This window comes from Arvicola amphibius, chromosome 10, assembly GCF_903992535.2.
Source record: "Arvicola amphibius chromosome 10, mArvAmp1.2, whole genome shotgun sequence".
Lineage (NCBI taxonomy): Eukaryota > Metazoa > Chordata > Mammalia > Rodentia > Cricetidae > Arvicola > Arvicola amphibius.
Window position 1 is genome coordinate 96,318,062 of NC_052056.1, and position 21,268 is coordinate 96,339,329.

Here is a 21,268-nt window from a genome sequence, read left to right on the forward strand (position 1 = left end):
TAATTCTAATCTCTGCAGTTTACACCATGTGTTGCACGAACTTCGAGGGTTTTTTTGTGTGTTTTTTCTTTTTTGTATTTTCTGATACAGAGTCTCATGTAACCCAGGATGGTCCTGAACTTGTCATGTAGCTTCTTTCCACTCTGGTATGGTTGCTTTCCCAACCCGTGCCAGTATCTTTGGGGCGCAAAATTATCAGCACCATTAGCTGCTGATAGACAGCAGGCCAAAGGCTCCACTGTTTGGGCGCTCGGATAATGTGTACATGTTTGAAATGGGGCTCAGTCAAGTCATACGGAAAAGATTTAATCGCGATATAGAAAATATGGCACCTATAAAATATGAAATAGATCACATATCTACCCACCTAACCTATCGGCATTGCTTCCACTGCCCTGTTCACAGACTGATGGCGTACAGTCTCATGTTTGCAGGCTGTGTATATAGTCCCTTTTTGGCTTCTTATTTTGAGAAAGGGACTTAATGTAGCTCTGGTTGGTCTTGAACTGCCACGTAGCTGGATGATGGCTTTGAACTTCTGATATTCTTGCCTCCAGTTCTCAAGTGCTGAGATTATAGGGGTTTACCACCATCAGGTATTAGGTGATCCAATTCACATCCTTGTCCATACTAGGTAGACATTCTACCAACTGAGCTACATCTGTAGCCCTCCTCTGGCCTCTTGAACAGGTCAAAATAGACCTCCTTCAAAAAGCAAAAAGACTTTCCCACAGCTCATACCATCACTGACCAATTGGTGCAGGTGAGGACCAAAAATAGAGAGAAAGCTTCAACACCGTCACCACACGCATTTGGTCAATTAAGTGGCGGCATGTGGCTCATCTCTGAAGGCAAAACTTGCCCCAGCTTCTTACACCTTTTTCTCCTCTCATGTTGCTGTTTTGGGTCCCGGGATCATACGGAAAGGACGGTTGGTTACAAGCCTTGGCGTGGGGAAGAGAGAGTGAGTTTAGAAAACTCCCCATGACCCCTCCTGGGGGTTCAAAGGTCCTCTGGGTCATGCTTGGAATTGCCTGAAGCCTTGGTTATCTCTTCTTCTTCCTCCTCTTCTTCCTCCTCCTCTTCCTCCTCATGGCCATCACTGATCTTCTCCTTTCCAGTCCAGGTTTCCTGTAGACAAGCTAGGTCGAACGAGAGCAAACAATTTCAGTAGTGATGCTGGGGTAGGGGAAGCTGGGAGAGGAGAGGCCCAACCTCTACACTTACCAGTTTCAGAGGCTGGAAGCACATGACCTTCGCAGAGAAAATGCTGCAGGGGCTGCTCCTGATGGTGGAAATACCAGTCTCCCACAACATCTTCAAATTCCTCCAGCATTGTCTCGCACTGGGGAAGAGCAGGAAGAGGATCTGCTCAGATGGGCTTTGGAAGACCTCTGCTCTTCATTCCCTGTCTTCCTTCTCCATTGACTCCCTTTCGAGAGGCAGGCAGCCAGAAGGTTATACCTGTATTACTAGATGTGTGATTCTCTTCATTCAACATTTGCCAGTATCTATTACTATCTGATACACAGTATATCTACGCAGTTAGGTGGCAATGTCTGTAGTCCCAGTGGGGAGGTGAAGGCAGAAGGGTCATGTATTTAAGCTCATTCTCAACTACATTGTGAGTTTCAGACCAGCCTGGACTACGTGTAATCCTGTCTCAGAAACTCAGTATGTCTCAAATTCTAGGCCTGTAAACTAGGAACTGGTCATCACACCTGTGACATGGGAGTAACACAAGGCAGCAGAGTGTGGCCCAGAACCCAAAATATAGTAGGCGCCCAGTAAGCAGTGAGAGATATTATTGGCCTTGCAATATGACTTATTGGTAAATGGCACTGCCTTCACTCTTCGTCTTCCCTCTGCGCAAAGGTAGACATCCCCTGCATTGAGTTCAAGATGTAGCTCTTCTCACCTCCCTGGACAGAGTAGCCCCCATCCTACCTGCTTCTTGAGGAATGTGACCTCCACACTGGGCTCGTCCCACAGCTCCAGAGGGATCCCCAGATCCACTTTCACTCCCTTCTGTACCAGGCCTTTCAGTGTTGCCATGGTCTGACTCTGACCCTGCGGGACGGAAAATTTGGTATTAGTCCTTCTTCTCCATTTTCACCACATCAGCCCTATCAACTGCTGGGGTCTCGATAGTGTGGTCTGTAAGGGAGTCTGGCTATAATGGGGGTCAGATTGCCAATTATTCCTCGAAGATCTTCGATGCTATAGGTCTCTGTGTCTGAGGAACAGGGTCCTGGGCTGGGAAAGAGAGCTCACTTGGTAAAATGCCTGAGGACCTGAGTTCAAGCCCCAGAATCCGTATTAAAAAAAAAAAAAAAGACATGGCAGCACAAGCTTACAATTGCACCATGGAGAACAACAAACAGGTCGATTCTTGAGGTTCTCTGACTAGCCAGCCTAGCTTGCTTAGAAAGTCAGTAAGCCAGTGAGACCCTGTCCCAAAAACCAAGGTAGGAACTGCGTGTGGTGGCACACGCCTTTAATTCCAGCGCTCAAGAGGCAGAGGCAGCTGGATCCCTGTGAGTTCAAGGCCAGCCTGATCAGTTCCAGGATGGCCAAGGCTGTTACACAGAGAAGCCCTGTATCGAAAAAACAAAAACAAAACAAAAAAAACAAACAAACAAAAAGACAAACAAGTTGGGTATGGCAAGATGTCTTCATGGGTCGAAGTGCCCCCCACCAAGCCCAGTGACCTGAATTCTATCCGCATGGTGGGGAGACCCAACTCCCACAAGCTGTCCTCTGACCTGAGTAGTGCGTTGTGACACATTTCACACATGAAATTACGGAAAAACAAAACAAGGTGGATGGCTCCTGGGGGAAAACGCCCAAAGCTATCTCTGGCCTTTTTTTTTTTAAGATTTATTTATTATGTATACAATATTCTGTTTGTGTGTATGCCTGCAGGCAAGAAGAGGGCACCAGGCCCCATTACAGATGGTTTTGAGCCACCATGTGGTTGCTGGGAATTGAACTCAGGACCTTTGGAAGAGCAGGCAATGCTCTTAACCTCTGAGCCATCTCTCCAGCCCCTCTCTGGCCTCTCTACATGCCTGTGCGCATATACATGAGCACACAAGGGCACAAGCAAAGCCTTTGGGGGAAGAAAGGAAAAGCAGCAGCAGGGCCCTTCCTAGGAAACGCCTGACCTTGGCATATCTCAAGGAGCCCCTGCGCTCAGCGTGAACACTGTAGTCCAGGATCCGCTCACATAAATTCTCCAAAGCCTCTTCCAATCTTGTCTCGCTGTGGGAACAAGGAAATAAGACTCCGTGACGTGTCGGGAGCCTGGCAGCTCCTCTGAGGTTGGTTAGAAGGTGGGTAAGCACAGAGACTCACGAAAGGCTGTAGGGCACGTGCCTCTTCCTCTTGCCCGTGTCTAGCACCTGCCCCAGCTCCAGCACTTCTCGAGATCGACCCGTGCGACTCAGCTCTTCCTGAAGCTCCATGCTCAGCAGCTTACACACTGGTAGTAAGGAGATACCCAAGGGCATGAAGACAAGTGACTCCACCAGCGTCATTCTGCCCGTGCGCCAAGGCAGCAGAGCACAAAAGCAAACATGCTGGAGCCAGGAAGACCGGAAGACGATACTGACTCAACCTCAGTCGTGAGTGACTTGCTGCATCTCAGCTTCTTCACCTCTAACACGTGGGTGAGACTGTGCCCCTTCTAACCGTGTGATGAAGACTTAGGTCCATCAGCATATGTAAAACTCCTAGAGTCGTGTCTGGCATACAGTGAGCATTGCGCAAGTACATGGTGTCACTCTGACCTTACTCGTTGAGCTACTTCTCTTTGGATACTAGAGTGCAGAGAGCATAAAACCCATCAGTATAGTTTGGGGCTGTCACATAGACAGCGATGATACAGCGGTAGTGCTCCAGGGTTACAATCAAGAAACCTGTTTCCAGGGCTGGTAAGATGGCTCGACAGGTAAAGGAACCCGCTGCCAAACCTAGAGGACCCACATGGTGGAAGGTGAGACCCGACTCCTCCACGTTATTCTCTGACCCGCGCACACTGCACATGTTTACCCACACACATACACCAAACAAATAAACAAACAGAAGAGACTTAATCTCACAGGAAATGGAAAAATGCAGAATTCATCAAAGGCCACCTCCTCTACTGTAATTTCAATAAGGACGGACAGATCTTTTCCACTGCTGTCTTCCTCAGTACCTTATCTGGCACAGTAGACTGGGTTCTCCAAAGTAAGAGTCTCCTCTAGAAGTGACAAGCTACACGGGTAAATAACAATAGTGTCTACCCTGCTACAATCTGAGACACACAGGCACTCACTCCCTTTTCCCTAGGACACGACACAGCAGGTGACAGCAAGGAAGGAATCCAAAGGAGACATTAAACTCCACAAGAATGGAGAGGAGCTTAGCAAACACAGGAGAGTGGGGTGGGGTGGGGTGCACGAATTTGATCCCAGCACTCAGGAAGCAGAGGCAGGCGGATCTCTGTGAGTTTGAGGCCAGCCTGGTCTACAAAGGGAGCTCCAGGATAGCCAGGACTGTTAGAGAAACCCTGTCTTGAAAAACTTTAAAAAAGGAAGGAAGGAAGGAAGGAAGGAAGGAAGGAAGGAAGGAAGGAAAAGAAAGAAAACAGAAGGGGAAAACAGCGAAGGGAGAGACAAGGCATACTCGTTGACTGTGAGAAGTTGGGAGTGTCTGGAGCATAGTCAATTTTAGGATGGGAATGAAGGATGAAAGTGTAAGGATGAGCCAGGCGGTGGTGGCGCATGCCTTTAATCCCAGCACTCGGGAAGCAGAGGCAGGCGGATCTCTGTGAGTTCGAGACCAGCCTGGTCTACAAGAGCTAGTTCCAGGACAGGCTCCAAAGCTACAGAGAAACCCCATCGCGATAAAACAAAAACAAAAGAAAAAGAAATGAAAATGTGAGGATGTTTCACATTTACAAATACAAGACATTTACAGACCCTGTCCCCTACCCCAGAAGAAGGTTGGCTTAGGGTTCTGGGAAAACATTCAGCAAGTAAAGTGCTTGCAAGCTTGAGGACCTGAATTCAGATCCTCAGAACCTACAGAAAAAGCTGGGCAAGGTGGCACTTGTAATCCCGGTGTTTTGAGAAGACAGCTGACTTCTGTACCTAAATTCCAGGGGAATGAGAGAACCTGTCTCAAACAAAAGGTAGACGTCCCTCCTGAAGGAATGACACTTGAGGTTGTCCTCTGACCTCTACATGTATATTTCCCCAACACATACACGGGGTCTTTGTCAAGAGAAGTGATAAAGCAAGAGGCCAACATTATGCCTGTGTTTAGGAAGATTAAGGAGTCCTAGGAGCTGGGCGGTAGTGGCGCACGCCTTTAATCCCAGCACTCAGTAGGCAGAAGCAGGCGGATCTCTCAGTTCGAGGCTAGGCTGGTCTACAGAGCAAGTTCCAGGACTACACAGAGAAACCCTATCTCAAAAGAAAAAAAAAAAAAAGAAGAAGAAGAAAAAATAGGAGAGCAAGGCATGGTAGCGCACGCTTTTAATCCCAGCACTTGGGAAGCAGAGCAGGCGGATCTCTGAGTTTGAGGCCAGCCTCATCTAGAGAGAAAGTCCCCAGGTAGCCTGGGCTACATAGAGAAGCTGTCATGAGAAACCACAAAAGAAAAAGAATGAAAGAAAAAGTCCCAAGAGAAGAGTGGTGCACAGACAAAAGAAATGGAAGATTGGAATCAAATAATGAGTAACAATGATAAAATGCAGTTGGCTGTAAGGTGAAGAGAAAAAGAGTCCAGGGAAAAAAAAGGTAACTTCAGGGAGAAAACAAACTACGGAACTACAGGATATTCAGTGACTTGGCTCCTGACTAATACAGCCAGAGACCGTGCTGCTTGCTGTAAAATCCCTACAGTACACCCCAACTGCAAAGCCTCACACCGATGGGGAACTTGTAAGTGGTGTGGTGTCTCCATCTTTTGTTTATGAGCGTCATCCACTGACTTACTCACCTTTAAACCCCTGTCATCAAGCCTGTAATTTGCTAGCGTCTCTGCCTGGGCGAGGCACAGGATGTCTAGAAGGTATGAACCTTACACCCCACCCATGCAGGATGTCCAGATTTAGGTCTGGCTAACAAAGAGGGAAATGCACAGAAGAAGATGCTCGGTAGGATCCGCGCTACAGGTTCTGGAACTACAATTCCCACAATCCATTTGGGCCCGAGCCTGCAAGAAAAACCTGGCTCTTTCTGGATGCCGCCTGGGAAATGTAGTGTCACCAGAACCCTGATTTTTTTTTTTTTTTCTTCCCCCATCCCTTGTTCCCATTCAAGAGTTACCGAGCTCCAAAAGAACTTCTTTCAAGAGGGTCGAGTGACCCATCTATCTTAGTCCATATGATCCAGCCTAGAGTTAGAGAGGCAGGAGGTGGGACAGACAGACAGATGCAAATAAGAACAGCTTCTTTTCTATACCTTCGCATTTGCTGGGCAAACGTTCTGTATCATCGTCCTCCTTTTTCGTAGTCTCAGTACACGCAGTGTACGCTACTAGAATGAAAAGCAGTATTTCCAACCGCACAGGTCCCATGACAAAACGCTGTCCACACATACACACAACCACCGTGTCCCTTCAGACTAACTTCTGGGAGGGAGCGGGCCCTTTAAATTTAGACGCAGCGGGCCACAAGCTTTAAAAAAAAAAAAAAATCCGCCGTGGAACGGTCAGCGCATGCTCAGAGCTAGCCCGAAAGTGGGTGGAGCGTCATGGCTCAGGACTTCCCCGCCTCAGTTTTGTGGCGCCTCCTGCAGGTCCTGGCAGCTGGGTATTGAAGACAAAGATTTAAGTAATTAGACTATAATAATATCATCTTTAACATATACGTAGAATGTAAATTTTGTATAATTTAAGACTGTGAGACGAGATGATCTATTTTGACGTACGGAAGAGCGGCGATAGGCTCTTGGCTTCTGCCAGGACCTACTCCTGCCAGGGGGCGGGGCCAAGATGGCGCCGAGCGCCGGGTGAGCGGCGCTTTGGCAGCGGTGAGAGGCTTTTACTGCTCCCAGTGCTTGGCTGGCGGGGGAAGGTCTGAGGTGTATCCGTGAGGAGACCCTTTGAAAGGGCCCATGTGAGAACTGGGAAGAGGCCGGTTGGTTGTGTGTCCGTGCTCGTGGGGACTCTGTGCGTGTTTGCACTGGAAGGATGTTGGGGAGATGTAGTGGATTGTGAACCTCCTGTAGCGCTGCCGGGGGAAGTCTTCGAATCAGTTCTCTTCTGAGGAAAATGGTGCACAGTTCTAGCTCAAATTATCCGCCCTCTGAGAAGTCTTCCTGTCGCTTCCACTGATCTGAGACGCTCCTGAGGCTGTTAGAGTGTTTTATGAACCCTAGTGGCAGAGGGTACCGCAGGGGACTGGGACACGACTACTTGTATACTGACACCAGGTACAGAGTATGTGCTGAGTAATTGTATTCCCTGTAGACAAGAGTTAACAAAAGTCTGAGAAGACATGGGATGGCTTGAAAAGAACCAGTGCCCTTTGGCCTCTTTTTCCCCGTCTCCCTAGCGCTCAGTTCTGAACACTCCTGAGGTTGCTCTTCCTCATGTCCAGTGTCAGGCAAGCGCCTTTCCTTTGGCCACAGAGTAAACGCTAAGCTTGAGTCTGTGTCTTTTTCATTTTGGAAATTGTTGTACCAAGTATTTAGAGAACACTTACACCTTTAAGGCTTAAAATCCATTTATTTTAACTATGTCCCAGGTACCAAATAGGTCAGTAAACATAACAGACATTCCTGTCCACTGGTGAGGTCAGGATGATAAACAAGAAGAAATGATAGCTGGACTTGATGCTGCACAGCTGTAAAAGGCAGGAGAATCTCAATTTCAAGACTGCAGAGAGGGTTCCGGACAAGCCTCAGTAACTTACTGAGACCCAGTTTAGAGGGGTTGTTTAACATGTAGAAGGTTGTCTCCATAGTGAATTTGTAAGCCAGTTGGGGCTACATGAGACCCTGTCCCTAAAGGGGTGGGGGTCATGTAGCCAAACTCGTTTGTGAAGACATCAGCAAAAGCTATAAAACCAAGTGTATGTCTGTCAGATGTAAAGGACAGCAAGGAGAATGGTGTGACAGAATCAGTGGGAGAAGGAAGGATAATCAGAGATATGATGAGAGGAAGAAAATTGAAAAGAAAAAAAAAAAAACACTTTAGACAGGAACTTATTGCATGGCCCAGGCTGGCCTCGAACTTCCTGTCTCACTACTTCAGCCTTCAGAATGCTGGGATTACAAGCATACACTATGTAGGGTCTCACTCTGAAGCATATCCTGGTAGGATACTCAGGGCAGTCTAACATCTGGACAGAACACATTTTGGGTTGTTTTTGTTTTTGTTTTTTCTGTACCTTTAGAGCTTGTCCTGGAACTAGCTCTTGTAGAACAGGCTGGCTCGAACTCACAGAAATCCGCCTACCTCTGCCTTCTGAGTGCCAGGATTAAAGGCGTGAGCCACCACACCACCCAGCAACAGAAGACATTTTGAAGTGAGGGTTTGGGGAGGGTCTTGGTTTTATGGCAAAAAGGCAACAATTACAGCAAAGAGATGGTAAACTAGACTATATTTTGACAGCAGCACTTTGGTTTTAAGGAGTAAATGCAGGGAGGCTCAGACAGAAACAGGAACACCTTGTCTAGGGACTTTTAGAGTTCAGCAGGTAATAGGTGATGGTCACCTGGGCCAAAAAGGGTTTGGGTGGGCTGCCTGGTCCATTTTGAAACAGTGCTGGGCACCAAACCCAGGTCCTTGTGCATGCCAAGTACTCTACCATTGAGCCACATCCTCCAGCTCTGACCTGGTAGATTTGATTCAAGGGTCCAGATGAGAATGAGGTGTGCTGGGTGTGATGACACAAGCTTATAGTCCCTGTATTTGGGAGGTATAGATAGCCGTATCGAGTTCAATTTCAACCTTGGAATAGGAGGCCATCCTGGGCTACAAGAGACCCTACTTAAAAGAAAAAAAAAGCCAGGTAGTGATGGCCCATATCTTTAATCCCAGCACCCAGGAGGCACAGAGCAAGTTTCTGCTCAGCTAGGGCTACACAGAGAAACCCTGCCTCAGAGAAAGAAAAGAAAATACTAGTGTGGAGATGTAGCTCAGTTGCTGAGAGCATTTGCCTAGTGGACACAAAGCCCTTGGTCCCATCCCCAGCACCACACAAACGGGGTATGGAGGTGCATGTCTAGAGTCCCGGCATTAGGAGGGTAAATGTAGAAGGATCCAGGCTCGAGTCTTTTGTTGCAGAGATTGAGATTAGGCTAGGCTACAGATATTCTATCCCTAAAAGTAAGACAAAACAGACCAAGTTGTCACTAGTCATAGCAGTGCTTGAAAAGCAGAAGTGGAAGCTGGATTTAGCGCATACCTTTAATCCCAGCACTCATGAGGCAGAGGCAGGTCGATCCCTTGAGTTCAAAGCCAGCCTCGTCTACAAAGCAAGTTCCGGGACTGTTAAATAGAGAAGCCCTGTGTCGAAAAAAAAAAAGAGAGAGAGAGAAGAAAAAGAAAAGAAAGGCAGAAGCAAGAAGCTGGAATTGGAACTGTCTGGGCTACATAGCCCCCGTATCCAAACAAATGAATAAATAATAAAAGGACAAGCCAAGTTGTTAGGTGATAGCATTGTTTTGAAGATGAGCTGAAGTTGAAGCAAGTTGGAAGGGAGCTCAGGTTTAGGTTTTGAATTGTTTTTCTTTTTATCTTGCCCCATCCCATTACCAGTGGCTCCACCTCTCCACCCTGGGGTGGTATCCTTCCAGGGACAGGAGTGGGAATTCCAGCATGGCCGAAGAGAAGAAGCTGAAACTCAGCAATACTGTGTTGCCCTCTGAGTCGATGAAGGTGGTGGCAGAATCAATGGGCATTGCCCAGATTCAGGAGGAGACTTGCCAACTGCTGACGGATGAGGTCAGCTACCGCATCAAGGAGATTGCTCAGGTAATCCTTCTGCCCAGCCTTGCTTTGTGTTAAGGATTCAGTTTACTAGTTACTAACTAGAGGCTAACCTTGAAGTTCTGATCCTCCTGCCTCTACCTCCCACTGCTGGGATTGCATGGTGTGCCATCATGTTTATGTGATGCTTGATGTTTATGTGATGCTCGGGTCCCTGTGCATGCTAGACAAGTGCTTTACTCACTAAGCTATACTCTGCAGGGTCTTAGATTAACATCTCTTCTCTTCCCAACCCCTAGGATGCTTTGAAGTTCATGCACATGGGGAAGCGACAGAAGCTCACTACCAGTGACATTGACTACGCATTGAAGTTAAAGAATGTGGAGGTGATTTAGAGAGACTCAAAGGGGACAGGAGGCTTCAGAGTGGGGAGACAATGCACATGTAGCCATGCGTCCCTTGGCTACTTCTCATGTCCTTCTCTGTCTCTCCAATATAGCCACTGTATGGCTTCCATGCTCAGGAATTCATCCCTTTCCGTTTTGCCTCTGGTGGGGGCCGGGAGCTCTACTTCTATGAGGAGAAGGAAGTGGACCTGAGCGATATCATCAACACCCCTCTGCCTCGGGTGCCTCTGGATGTCTGCCTCAAAGGTGGAGGGAGGGTAGAGCTGGGTGCGCAGGGAGGAGGGAAAGTAGGCATGTGACTGGGAGGAACTGCACAAGTGAAGAAACAAACATCCAGTGTGAGATCCTCCAGGAGGGAACACACACCTTCCTTCGAATGGGGTGACTTCCCAGTGTCCGTGCCCAGTAACTCAGCTTCACATCTTCCTTACAGCCCATTGGCTGAGTATTGAAGGCTGCCAGCCAGCTATACCAGAGAATCCACCCCCAGGTAACATTTTCCGTGCCCAGCGCCAAGCTTCCTTACTCTCCTCCCTCGTCCTTGGTCCTATGGGGCTTCTCCTACCTTTTTATCACCCCTGTGACCACCTTCCCACCAGCGCCCAAAGAACAGCAGAAGGCTGAGGCCACAGAACCCTTGAAGTCAGCAAAGCCAGGCCAAGAAGAAGATGGACCCCTGAAAGGCAAAGGTCAAGGGGCAGCTGCAGCTGATGGCAAAGGTCAGGATTCAGGCCAGGCCTCTTCCTACTCTTACCCCAGAACCAGATGGTCCTCAGTGAAGGGGGGTGAGGTCATGGATGAAGGAACCCCAGAAAGGCCTAGAAGCCTAAAGAAAGGCTACATGTTACAGTGAGGGTTTGTCCTGTACAGAAGCCTCTTCTGGAACTTACTTTTTTGGTACATACATGTGTATGTGTGTTCCTGTGTCAGGCGTAGGTATGTGTGTGACCAACCAAAGGATCATCTTAGCTGTTAAGTCCTCATGTGCTGTCTACCTTGAGTTTTTTGTTTGTTTTTGAGGCTTGGTCTCAATGTCCTGGAAGTCTTTAGTTATGCTAGGCTGGCTAGCCAGCAAGTCCCAGGGATCCTCCTAAGCACTGGGATTACAAACATATACTTCCATGACCAGCCTTTTTTATTTTTTTTTTAATGGGTTCTGGGCATCGAACTCAGGTCCTTGTGCTTATAAGGCAAGCACTTTTCTGACTGAGCCAACTCCCCAGCCTGAGCTCTTTTTTTTAAGCCTGTCTCCCCAACTCACACAGGAAAAGAGAAGAAAGCACCTCCCTTGCTGGAGGGAGCCCCTTTCCGCCTGAAACCCCGCAGCATCCATGAGCTGTCTGTGGAACAGCAGCTGTATTACAAGGAGATCACAGAAGCCTGCGTGGGATCCTGTGAGGCCAAGAGAGCGGTAAGCCTGCCCTCTGGCCTGCCTTCACAGAGGGAGAATCCTGGAGTACTGGTACTTTTCTGTCTCGCCTGACTCATTGTCCCTCCAACAGGAAGCTCTGCAGAGCATTGCCACGGACCCAGGGCTCTATCAGATGCTACCACGGTTCAGTACTTTCATCTCTGAGGGGGTGAGAGAACTGGAAAAGGCCAGAAAGGAGGTGGCAAGGGTAGTCTGTCTGAGGGGTCTCTCTATGCCCCCCACTACCACCACCTTTCTCTCTCCTAGGTCCGCGTGAATGTGGTTCAGAATAACCTGGCCTTGCTCATCTACCTGATGCGCATGGTGAAGGCCCTGATGGACAACCCCACGCTGTATCTAGAGAAATATGTGAGTGGTCTTGCCTCCCTCCTGTCTTTTCCAAGGCCAGAGCCCCCTTCTACGGACTGCTCCACAGGAGGTCAGGTATCAAAACTGGCTGACGTTGCCTGGTCTCAATCAGGTGCACGAGCTGATTCCAGCAGTAATGACCTGCATTGTGAGCAGACAGCTGTGCCTGCGACCGGATGTGGACAATCACTGGGCACTCCGGGATTTTGCTGCCCGTCTAGTGGCCCAAATCTGTAAGCATTTCAGCACAACCACCAACAACATCCAGTCTCGGATCACCAAGACCTTTACCAGGGTGAGTGCCAAAAATGTATCAGATGCTCAGATAATGCAAATCTCTCCTGCAGGTTATCCCCAGGAAAGAAAGAGCTTCACCTGTCTGGCAGTGGAGATACCCAGAACACGGGGCAGAAACTGAAGCCAGGGCGATTGGGTCCAAGGGACTTGAGCCTCTATGTCTTAGTGCTTTATAAGTGCTGATAGGTGATGTTAGTCCTTAGCAATTAGCCTTTTCTTTTTTGAAACGGGGTGTCATGTATCCCAGGCAAGCCTTAAACTCTGTATAACTGAGGATGGCTTCAAACTTTGTTTTGTTTTTTGAGACTGGGTTCCTCTGTGTAGCCTCCAGCTCAGATCCACCTGCCTCTGCCTCCCAAGTGCTGGGATTAAAGGTGTGTGCCACCACTGCCTGACAGCTTTGAACTTCCCATCTTCCTGTCTCTACCTCCTATGTGCCAGGATTCAGGCATGTACCACCAGGCCTGGTTTAGTAGTCTTCTCAAATCTTCTCATCTGGAGTTTTCTTCTTTCTCTACAGAGCTGGGTAGATGAGAAGACTCCATGGACAACTCGATATGGCTCCATTGCAGGCCTGGCAGAGCTGGGGCATGATGTTAGTACCCAGGGCGAAGAGCTAGGAGAGGGGCGGTTACATGTGGAGTGGGAGAGCCCCCTGGTGACATTCTAGTTTGGCTTCTCCCCTTCCTTCCCACAAGGTGATTAAGACACTGATTCTGCCAAGGCTGCAACAGGAAGGGGAACGAATCCGCAGTGTCCTGGATGGGCCTGTGCTGAGCAACATTGACCGTATCGGTGCAGACCATGTGCAGAGCCTCCTCCTGGTGATGAACCCCTGCCATACCCTCCCCTTTCCCAGCAGTCCCACTCCCAGCTCCCACAAATACAGCTACAGTGTTTAGCAAGCATGAGGCACATCTTAACTTTTACTCTTCAGAGGCCAGCACTGTGGTGCACATGAAAAAACTAAACACAACTAGAAACAGAGGCCTTAACTTAAGAAGTTCCTAACTTCTGGACTGCACTGCCCTCATCCTGCTGTCTCACCCTACACAAGGCTCATGAGTACCCCATGTAGGTCAGTCACTAAATACAGCAAATCCTCTTCATACCAGCTGATCCCTATGCAAGGAAACAGTCTTTAGTTTTTGTTGTTGTTGTTGACACCTATAGATGGAGTCTTGTGTTGGTTATCCTGGAACTGATGAGGTAGACTATGCTGGCCCTGTGACAATCTTGTTGCCTCTGCTTTCTTGAGTGCTGACATTATTGAGTGTACCACCACACCCACTGAAACCACTCCTTTTTATTTTTAAGATGTTTTTATATGTTTGTATGAATATACACCGTGTGTACAGGTGCCCACAAAAGCCAAAGGAAGGCAACAAGATGCCTGAAACTTGAGCTCCAGTTGGTTGTGAGCAACCAGCCTCTGGAAGAGCAAGTGCTCTAAACCTCTGAGCCCCACCTCCAGTCCCCCATTTCCTTTTTTTGTGTGTGTGTTGTGTGTGCTGTTGGGAATTGTACCTAGGGCCACATGCCTATTTTCACAATGCTCTACCACTGAGCTGTATTCTTCTTGCTCCCCCCCTCCCCTAACACACACAACTTTGAGACATTCCATCTGCCCAGGTTAGCCCGAAATTCCCTTTATATCTCTGGCTAGCCTAAAACTCAGTGATCCTCCTGCTTCAGCATGAATGCTGGGCCTACAGGCAGGAACCACCACAGCCAGCTCATTCACTGTGGCCTCTAACTGTAGCAGTGGGTGAGTACATTTGCTGCAGAGTACCAGCCTCACTTTGCCGTCTCTGCAGAAACACTGCGCCCCAGTACTGGCGAAGCTGCGTCCTCCACCTGACAATCAGGATGCCTACCGGGGAGAATTTGGGTCCCTTGGGCCCCTTCTCTGCTCCCATGTGGTGAAGGCCAGGGCCCAGGCTGCTCTACAAGCTCAGCAAGTCAACAGGACCACACTCACCATCACACAGGTCAGCTGCTGAGGGAGGAGGCTGCACAGGATTGTGCAGGTTTGGGACAGGACTTGCCACAGCCAGCAGTCCAGGGAGCTTGACCCTACTCCTACCCCCAGTGAAGAGCTAAGAGCAAGCACAACCCAGGTCTGCCTTCAGTGTTGACATTTTCTTCCTGTTTCTCTTCATAGCCTCGGCCCACGCTGACCCTCTCACAGGCCCCTCAGCCAGGCCCTCGTACCCCTGGCTTATTGAAGGTCCCTGGCTCCATTGCCTTGCCTGTCCAGACACTGGTGTCTGCTAGAGCTGCTGCCCCTCCTCAGCCTTCTCCTCCTCCAACCAAGTTTATTGTCATGTCCTCATCTTCCAGTGCCTCATCGACCCAGCAGGTACGTGGGGCCGGGTGAAGGATGTGAGGGGCACCTGGGGAAGCCCCCCCAAGTGGAGGCCTAACCCTTCCAGGCCAAACTCAGAAGATAGGAGGGCCTCTGGTTAGGATCTTAGAGGGTTCAAGCTAGCAGCACTCTCCTGGATCTTGATCCTTCATTGGGAGCAGAGGGAAGCAAGAACAGCATGACCAAGGCCTTCCAGGTGTGAGGTAGACAGCACACAATCGCTACAATCACCTTGCCTTCCTTTCTCCCCCAGGTCCTGTCCCTCAGCACCTCAGCTCCTGGCTCAGGCTCTACCACTACCTCTCCTGTCACCACCACAGTTCCCAGCGTGCAGCCCATCGTCAAACTGGTCTCCACTGCCACCACTGCACCCCCAAGCACAGCCCCTGCTGGTCCTGGCAGTGTTCAGAAATACATCGTGGTCTCCCTTCCCCCGACAGGGGAAGGCAAAGGAGGCCCCCCTTCTCATCCTTCTCCAGTCCCTCCTCCATCTTCCTCACCATCCCCACTTGGGGGCAGTGCCCTCTGTGGGGGGAAGCAGGACGCTGGAGACAGCCCTCCTCCAGCTCCAGGGACTCCAAAGGCTAATGGCTCCCAGCCTACTGGACCTGGCTCCCCTCAACCTGCTCTGTGATAATGATAACATCACATCTGCTGACCTCCTCTTCTGCGGAGACCTACACGCACAAAGAATGCGTGAGGGAGGAGGGAGTAGTAGGCTGTTTCCCCCAGTGACTTTCTTTTTAGATACTGTACAGTAAGTTCCTCAGAATAAAAGCTGGATTTGTAAGTTTGTGAGCCTCTGTGCGTCACATACAACAGAAAGGGTGACTCCGTGGAAACTTCCTGTTCTTGGGATTCTTCTCTCCAGATCCAAAGACACAAGAAAGCAAATGTCCTCTTCCTGTTCAACTGCCCGCTGCTGACTTTGCTGTCCATATCCTTGTTTGGGGAGCTTCAAATCCGAATTACGTAGGCATTGCTGTGGCTTAGGTGTCGTACCCACTTGTGAGGGTTGGCACTACCACAGGTGCTAAAGGACAGCCTAAGGAAGCGAACCTGGAGGCCAGAGCATGTGTGCCGAGGGAGTTCAAAGGAGAGGCTGGCAGGACCCAATCCCAAGGGAGCTGCCGAGGGAGAAGGCCCATGGCTGGGAGGCCCCTGTGAGCCAGGGACATCCATCTGTAAGTAAAACAGAAGATGTGAGGCTAGATAGCTACCTGGTACCAGGACTAGGCTACTGCCAGAGGTGAATGAGGATGGAAAATGCATACCTGGAACAGGCCTGAGAGTTGAGAGCCTCCTTGTACCCGGGGCAGGTCCCAGTGGAGGGCTCCTTCTCCCAGTTCTGCCTTTTGATCTGGGCTGCTCAATTCCTGAGACAGGCTGGAGGGTGGGCAGGGAAGATGCTGAACTAAGTGGCTACTTCCTTGGTAGAGCAGAGGCTCCACCCAGGAAATCTTCCCAGCAAGCATGCTGACCTGACTACCCCCCGAGGCAGGGGAAGGTGCAGATGAATGTTGAGAGCTTGGCTGCAAAGAGGAAAAGAAGAGTCAGCCCCAGGATGGCAGTGTCTTACCCTGTTTGTATTGTACTGGAGATGGTCTTATGCAGTTGAGGATGGCTTTGAACTTCTGATTCTCTTTCCTCCAGTACTAGGATTGCAGGTATGCACCACTACACTTGGTGTGGTGCTGAGGACCAGGGCTTTGGCCATGCTGAACAAGCACTCTATATGTCCATCTTCATCCCCAGCTCCTGCTGTTCCTCCTAATGTCCCAACAGGAGTTCAGTACAGATGCAGTCCCTTCTCTAACGCTTTCCCAAATGCCACAACCTCGGACTCGAGTGGAATTTAAAGTTGCTGGATGCAAACACTGATTTGTTTTGAGATGGAGTCTCACTTTGAAGCCCAGACTTGCTTCACATTGGTGATTCTCCTGCCTCAGCCTCCCAACTGATAGGATCACAGACACACACCACACTCTTAGTGGGCCCATCTGCAGGAAGAATTAACTGGGCCTTTGCCCTGTTTCCTATCTTATACAGTTGAACTGGGCTTGAGTAACACTACTCTTTTGTATTTTTTTTTTTTTTTTTTTGAGACAGGGCTTTATGGAACCTAACTTGGCCTCAAACTCCTTATGTATTTGGATTTGGCCTTAAACTTCTGATCTTTCTGTTTCTATCTCCCAAGGGCTGGGATTATAAGTGTGTGCCCCCCATGCCCAATTTAACTCTTACCTCTTTGGGGGCAGGTCACACCGTAACTTCAGGTAAATCTGGAGCCTGGAAAAGGTGGCATACAATTACTTACATTGTACCCTATTGGCATTCCACCACAGCTTATCCAGGGCCTCCATGGGAGGCTGTATAAGTTGTACCCCAAGAAGAATAAGGGCTGAGATCACCCCAATAACACTAGCCAATACTTTTTCCAACCTGTGTCCTATCATCTCTACTGCCACCCTTCCATATTAACCTTAACCCTTCCAGATTAAGCCCTGGCTTAGAGGAGTTCAAAAACACAGGAACTAGTCTCACCGGCCTGAGCCTCGGTCCCACTGTACAGAGGGAAAAAGCCGGAAGGGGAGTGGTGAGGGGAGGTCATCAGAGAGCTGGTATCTCATCACAGTCAGCTGAGGCCAGAGAGGAAGAGGTCAGCGTGGCCCTGCACTGGCACCGCCTCCCTCCCCTCGGCTGAGTGGAATACACCAGGCCACCCTGAACCTGACCTCGCCCTGAGGTGGCTGCAGGCGGAGGATCCGATGAGACTCAAACTCATCTAGATTGACAGAGCTATGGAATGACACCTCATCAACTCGAATTCCTGGCCCATAACCTGCAAAGAAAAGAAGGTAGCTCTCTGGACCTGTGTTTAGAAGGGAAGAGACATTTCCAATGTTTCTCTGTATTTTTGGAGAGAAAAAAAACCTCATGCTCTCCTTACCTCTCAGTTCTGACTTTCCCACACAAAATTCTTCTGTCAAGCCAATGTACATCTCTGTGGGAAGAAAAGACATGAGAAAAGGGGATCAAATACCACTGCACACATCACCAGGAAGCCTGTACCACACTTAACCGTGGGTCCTCACCAGAACCGCTAGGAAGGAAGCTCTTGAGCCGTATCTCTCCTTGAACATCCACCTTCAACAATGAGCCCTGGAGGTGGGAAGAAAGTTAAGACTTCGCCTTCCCCGAGTACCATGGCCCTTCAACTCCAGGGGTGGGAACCCAGACTTACATTAGATGCAATCAGTACAGACAGCCTCTCGACCACATCTAAAAACACTTCATTCTTTTGGCTCTAAAAAGAGAGGGAGTAAGTAGTAGAGACTGAAAACCTGTCCTAAAGTGGATAGGCAATGCCAGGCATGGTGTCACATGCCTGTAATCCCAGTGCTTAGGAAGCCAAAGTAGGAGGACTGCCATGAATGCAAAGACAGCCTGGGTTACAGTGTGAGAGCCTGATCTACCAGATGTCTCAAAAAACAAAAGAACAGGGACCACAGAGATGGCTTGCTCGGTAAAGCGCTTGCCATGTGAACGTGACGATCTGAATCTGATCCTCCAAATCCATGTGAAAGTCAAGTGTGGGGATGTGAACCTATAATAGCTACACTAGGAGGTAAAGATACAATCTCCAAGGCTCACTGACAGGCCAGCCAGCCCAGCCTAGTCAGCAAGCTCCAGGCTAATGAAAATCCTGCCTCAAAGGAGGTGAATGGCACTCCTGAGGATGACATCAAAGGCCTGGTCCTTTGGCCTCCACAAAATGCATGCACCGCACATATACACATACATGCATAAAATAAAAGAGGCAGTAGAAGGGACAGGGTAGTTGAAGTAGAGTCCTGGAACAGAAACCCAGGGATAATGGAAGGAATACCATGTCAAAGGAATGAAAAGATAAGCAAGTTCTTGGACTCTGAGGTGTTAGGACAAAAAAAATTCCATTCTGGCCCCACTGATCTGTCTCTTACCTGGTCAGAGCGACTGGACAAGACTGGACGACTGGCAGCACTGCTTGGGGCCACTCTGTTCTGCTGTGTCTCTGCCCCAAACTGTAAGGCATCCAAGGCAATCAATCCTCAGCTTTGATGCTCACAGCCAACCCTCCTGGCCCCTCCTCTTTCCCTGCCACTGACCAATCCGACGCTGCTGAGGTCAAAGAGACTGAAGGGCTTGCTGACCACAGCTTCAGTTTGGATGAAGTTCCTCAGCATTTCCGTGGATGTAGTCTGCACATAGCCATAATCCTAACAGGCAGAAAGGGTGAAATGGAGTGGATTTAACCTCCTAACCACAAAACACTATGACAGAAGAGAGGACATTTCTTCAGGGTAGCAGGGAACAGGAGAGGGAAGTCCTTGGGACTGGGGAGATGGTTCAGTGGGTAAAGGGCTTGCTGAGCAAGTGTGAAGACCTGAACTCAATCTCCAAAACTCAAGTTAAAACACGCTGGACATGATAATGAGCCTCTGTAATCCCAGTGTTCTCATTAGAGAAGAGGATGGAGACAGGAGACTCCAGAAAGCTTGCAGGCTAGTTTAGTGTGCGTGCATCGCAGAACAAAGAGACCTTGCCTTTTTTCTTTTTGTCTTTCCCTTTCTTCTCTCCCCAGCTCCCCCCAATTTTCCAGACAGAATTTCTCTGTGTAGCCCTGGTTGTCCTGGGAACTCACTCTGTAGAACAAAGTGGCCTTGAATTCACCTGCCTCTGCCTCTCCAGTGCACCAGCACACACACCTGACTTCTTTTTCCAATTTTTTGAGGTAAGATCTCACTATGTAACCCTGGCTGGCCTCAAACTCATTATGTAGACGATGTTTGCCTCAAAATCAAATCCATCTGCTTCTGGGTGCTGGTTTATATATTTGTTTTTCGAGACAGGGTTTCTCTGTAGCTTTGGAGCCTGTCCTGGAACTAGCTCTGTAGACCAGGCTGGTCTCAAATTCACAGAGATCCGCCTGCGTCTGCCTCCCGAGTGCTGGGATTAAAGGCATGCGCCTACACTGCCTGGCTGGGTGCTGGTATATTAAAGGCATGCACCACGATGACTAGCAAAGGACTTTGTCTTGAACAGGTAGAAGGTAAGGACCAATACCCAAGACTGTCCAACAGAAAAGAGAGAGAGGCGGGGGGGGGGGGGGGGGACACGACACCCTGTAAGATGGCTCAACTGATAAAGGTGCTTGCTACTAAGCCAGCCAACCTGAGTTCAATCCCAGGGACTCAAAGAGTAGGAGAAAACTGTCTCCAGCAAGTTGTCCTCTGAACTCCACACACGTGCAACCACATACAAAATTATTTTACATATTTACATAAAGTAAATTTTGAAAAAGAGGACAATCTTTGGGCTTTACCAGCACTTCATCCAGGAGTTCGTAGACAAGAGCCACATTCCGTGAGATGGTTCCCTCACTGAGTGAGCCACAGTAGTCACCCAGGAGAGTGGCTAACCTAAGGAAACACAGGTGAGAACGTGTGAACGAATAAACTTCGCAGGCCTGCCTTAGGTGTCCGTCCCAGCCGTACTCACCGGGAAAGCAGCTCCAGGAGGCAGAAAGGAGAGACGTTTTCGGAGGTTGTGGCCACCAAATAGAGACCACTGTGTCTGATGTGAATGAAATGACGGTCGTCATGATACTGAGGCGGAGTTGGGAAGAGATCAGAATTAAAAGACCAGAGTTGCAGTAATGTGGTCCGCGAGATGGCACTCTAAGGTCGCTACTAGTGATGTAGAAAGTGCGATTTTGGGCGATCCCTGAGACCTCTCAAAGACCTGGCCTCCTAACGTGTAACCTACCTCGCAGAGTTGTTGACAGTCGCGAGATGGGGGAGCAAGGTTCCGTTTCTCGCGTCTTGTTAGCACTCAATACATTTTTCTTACCTGGGGAAACGCACCCCCTCCCCTCCCTGGAAGCTTTCTATCGAGCAGCCCTTGAAGGGGAGAGATGAGGCGCACCCACCACGCTCCACACTCCTAAACCCCTGCTCGCCCGCCACGAGTGGTTACCATGACAACCGGGGACTCGCCTCCAGGCAGTCCCGTCAGCTTCCGGTAAAAGAGCTCGGCCACATCCCGACCACCACTGTCCCCGCGAACTGCAAGGGTAGTTAAGGAGCAGGCGACACAAGATGCCTCTGGGTTCGATTTCTACCAGCTATTCCTTCCTGTCTCGCGGGTCAAGGATACAGTCTTTGTAGATAAGCGGGTCTCCCTTGGAGGACAGAATGAAGAACTGGGAAATCATGGCCGTTCTGGAAGGCAGACAAGAAGACGGTGAAAGTTGAAGTCACCCCGCCCTGCAGTCGCGGAACAAAAGGACGCACGGAGGCTGGCGCTTTAAGAAGCACTCCTCCCACACCCACACTGGCAAGCAGTAATTTGGAACCGCGGGAAACCCGAGGCCCAACCCGCCAGGGCCTGGCAATCTTCCTCCGGCCCGCCCTCTTGTCGCCTGTCACTCAACACAGTCTCGGA

General features: G+C 49.5%; 3 protein-coding genes across 6 annotated transcripts; 1 reads left to right on the forward strand and 2 right to left on the reverse strand.

The window, feature by feature from the left end:
* Positions 1–285: 285 nt before the first annotated feature.
* Cnpy4 (canopy FGF signaling regulator 4) lies at positions 286–6,652 on the reverse strand. Of its 2 annotated transcripts, none has more exons than XM_038345812.1 (6): positions 6,456–6,652; positions 3,379–3,484; positions 3,168–3,264; positions 1,948–2,070; positions 1,228–1,345; positions 286–1,142 (listed from the first exon to the last, which is right to left on the reverse strand). In XM_038345812.1, the coding sequence occupies exons 1-6, from the start codon at positions 6,589–6,591 to the stop codon at positions 1,003–1,005; spliced, it is 720 nt and encodes a 239-aa protein (XP_038201740.1). In that variant the 5' UTR covers positions 6,592–6,652; the 3' UTR covers positions 286–1,002. The 2 variants fall into 2 exon arrangements, with proteins under 2 accessions (XP_038201740.1, XP_038201739.1); XM_038345811.1 differs by having other exon boundaries at positions 3,358–3,484.
* Positions 6,653–6,981: 329 nt separating this feature from the next.
* On the forward strand, positions 6,982–15,572 carry Taf6 (TATA-box binding protein associated factor 6). Of its 3 annotated transcripts, none has more exons than XM_038344928.2 (15): positions 6,982–7,111; positions 9,760–9,975; positions 10,230–10,316; positions 10,430–10,583; positions 10,771–10,827; positions 10,937–11,056; positions 11,603–11,748; positions 11,840–11,917; positions 12,016–12,117; positions 12,230–12,412; positions 12,935–13,009; positions 13,113–13,238; positions 14,232–14,405; positions 14,579–14,776; positions 15,036–15,572. In XM_038344928.2, exons 2-15 carry the CDS (start codon positions 9,820–9,822, stop codon positions 15,414–15,416), a joined length of 2,037 nt encoding a protein of 678 aa, XP_038200856.1. In that variant the 5' UTR covers positions 6,982–7,111; positions 9,760–9,819; the 3' UTR covers positions 15,417–15,572. The 3 variants fall into 3 exon arrangements, with proteins under 3 accessions (XP_038200856.1, XP_038200855.1, XP_038200857.1); XM_038344927.2 differs by having other exon boundaries at positions 6,982–7,025; XM_038344929.2 differs by lacking the exon at positions 6,982–7,111 and adding an exon at positions 7,126–7,427.
* Positions 13,706–21,208, reverse strand: Ap4m1 (adaptor related protein complex 4 subunit mu 1). The gene is made up of 15 exons (XM_038344931.2): positions 20,981–21,208; positions 20,801–20,889; positions 20,324–20,430; positions 20,148–20,244; positions 18,931–19,041; positions 18,766–18,846; positions 18,027–18,089; positions 17,878–17,944; positions 17,733–17,786; positions 17,518–17,624; positions 17,327–17,421; positions 17,027–17,071; positions 16,264–16,314; positions 16,057–16,168; positions 13,706–15,964 (listed from the first exon to the last, which is right to left on the reverse strand). The coding sequence occupies exons 1-15, from the start codon at positions 21,036–21,038 to the stop codon at positions 15,740–15,742; spliced, it is 1,362 nt and encodes a 453-aa protein (XP_038200859.1). The 5' UTR covers positions 21,039–21,208; the 3' UTR covers positions 13,706–15,739.
* Positions 21,209–21,268: the final 60 nt, after the last annotated feature.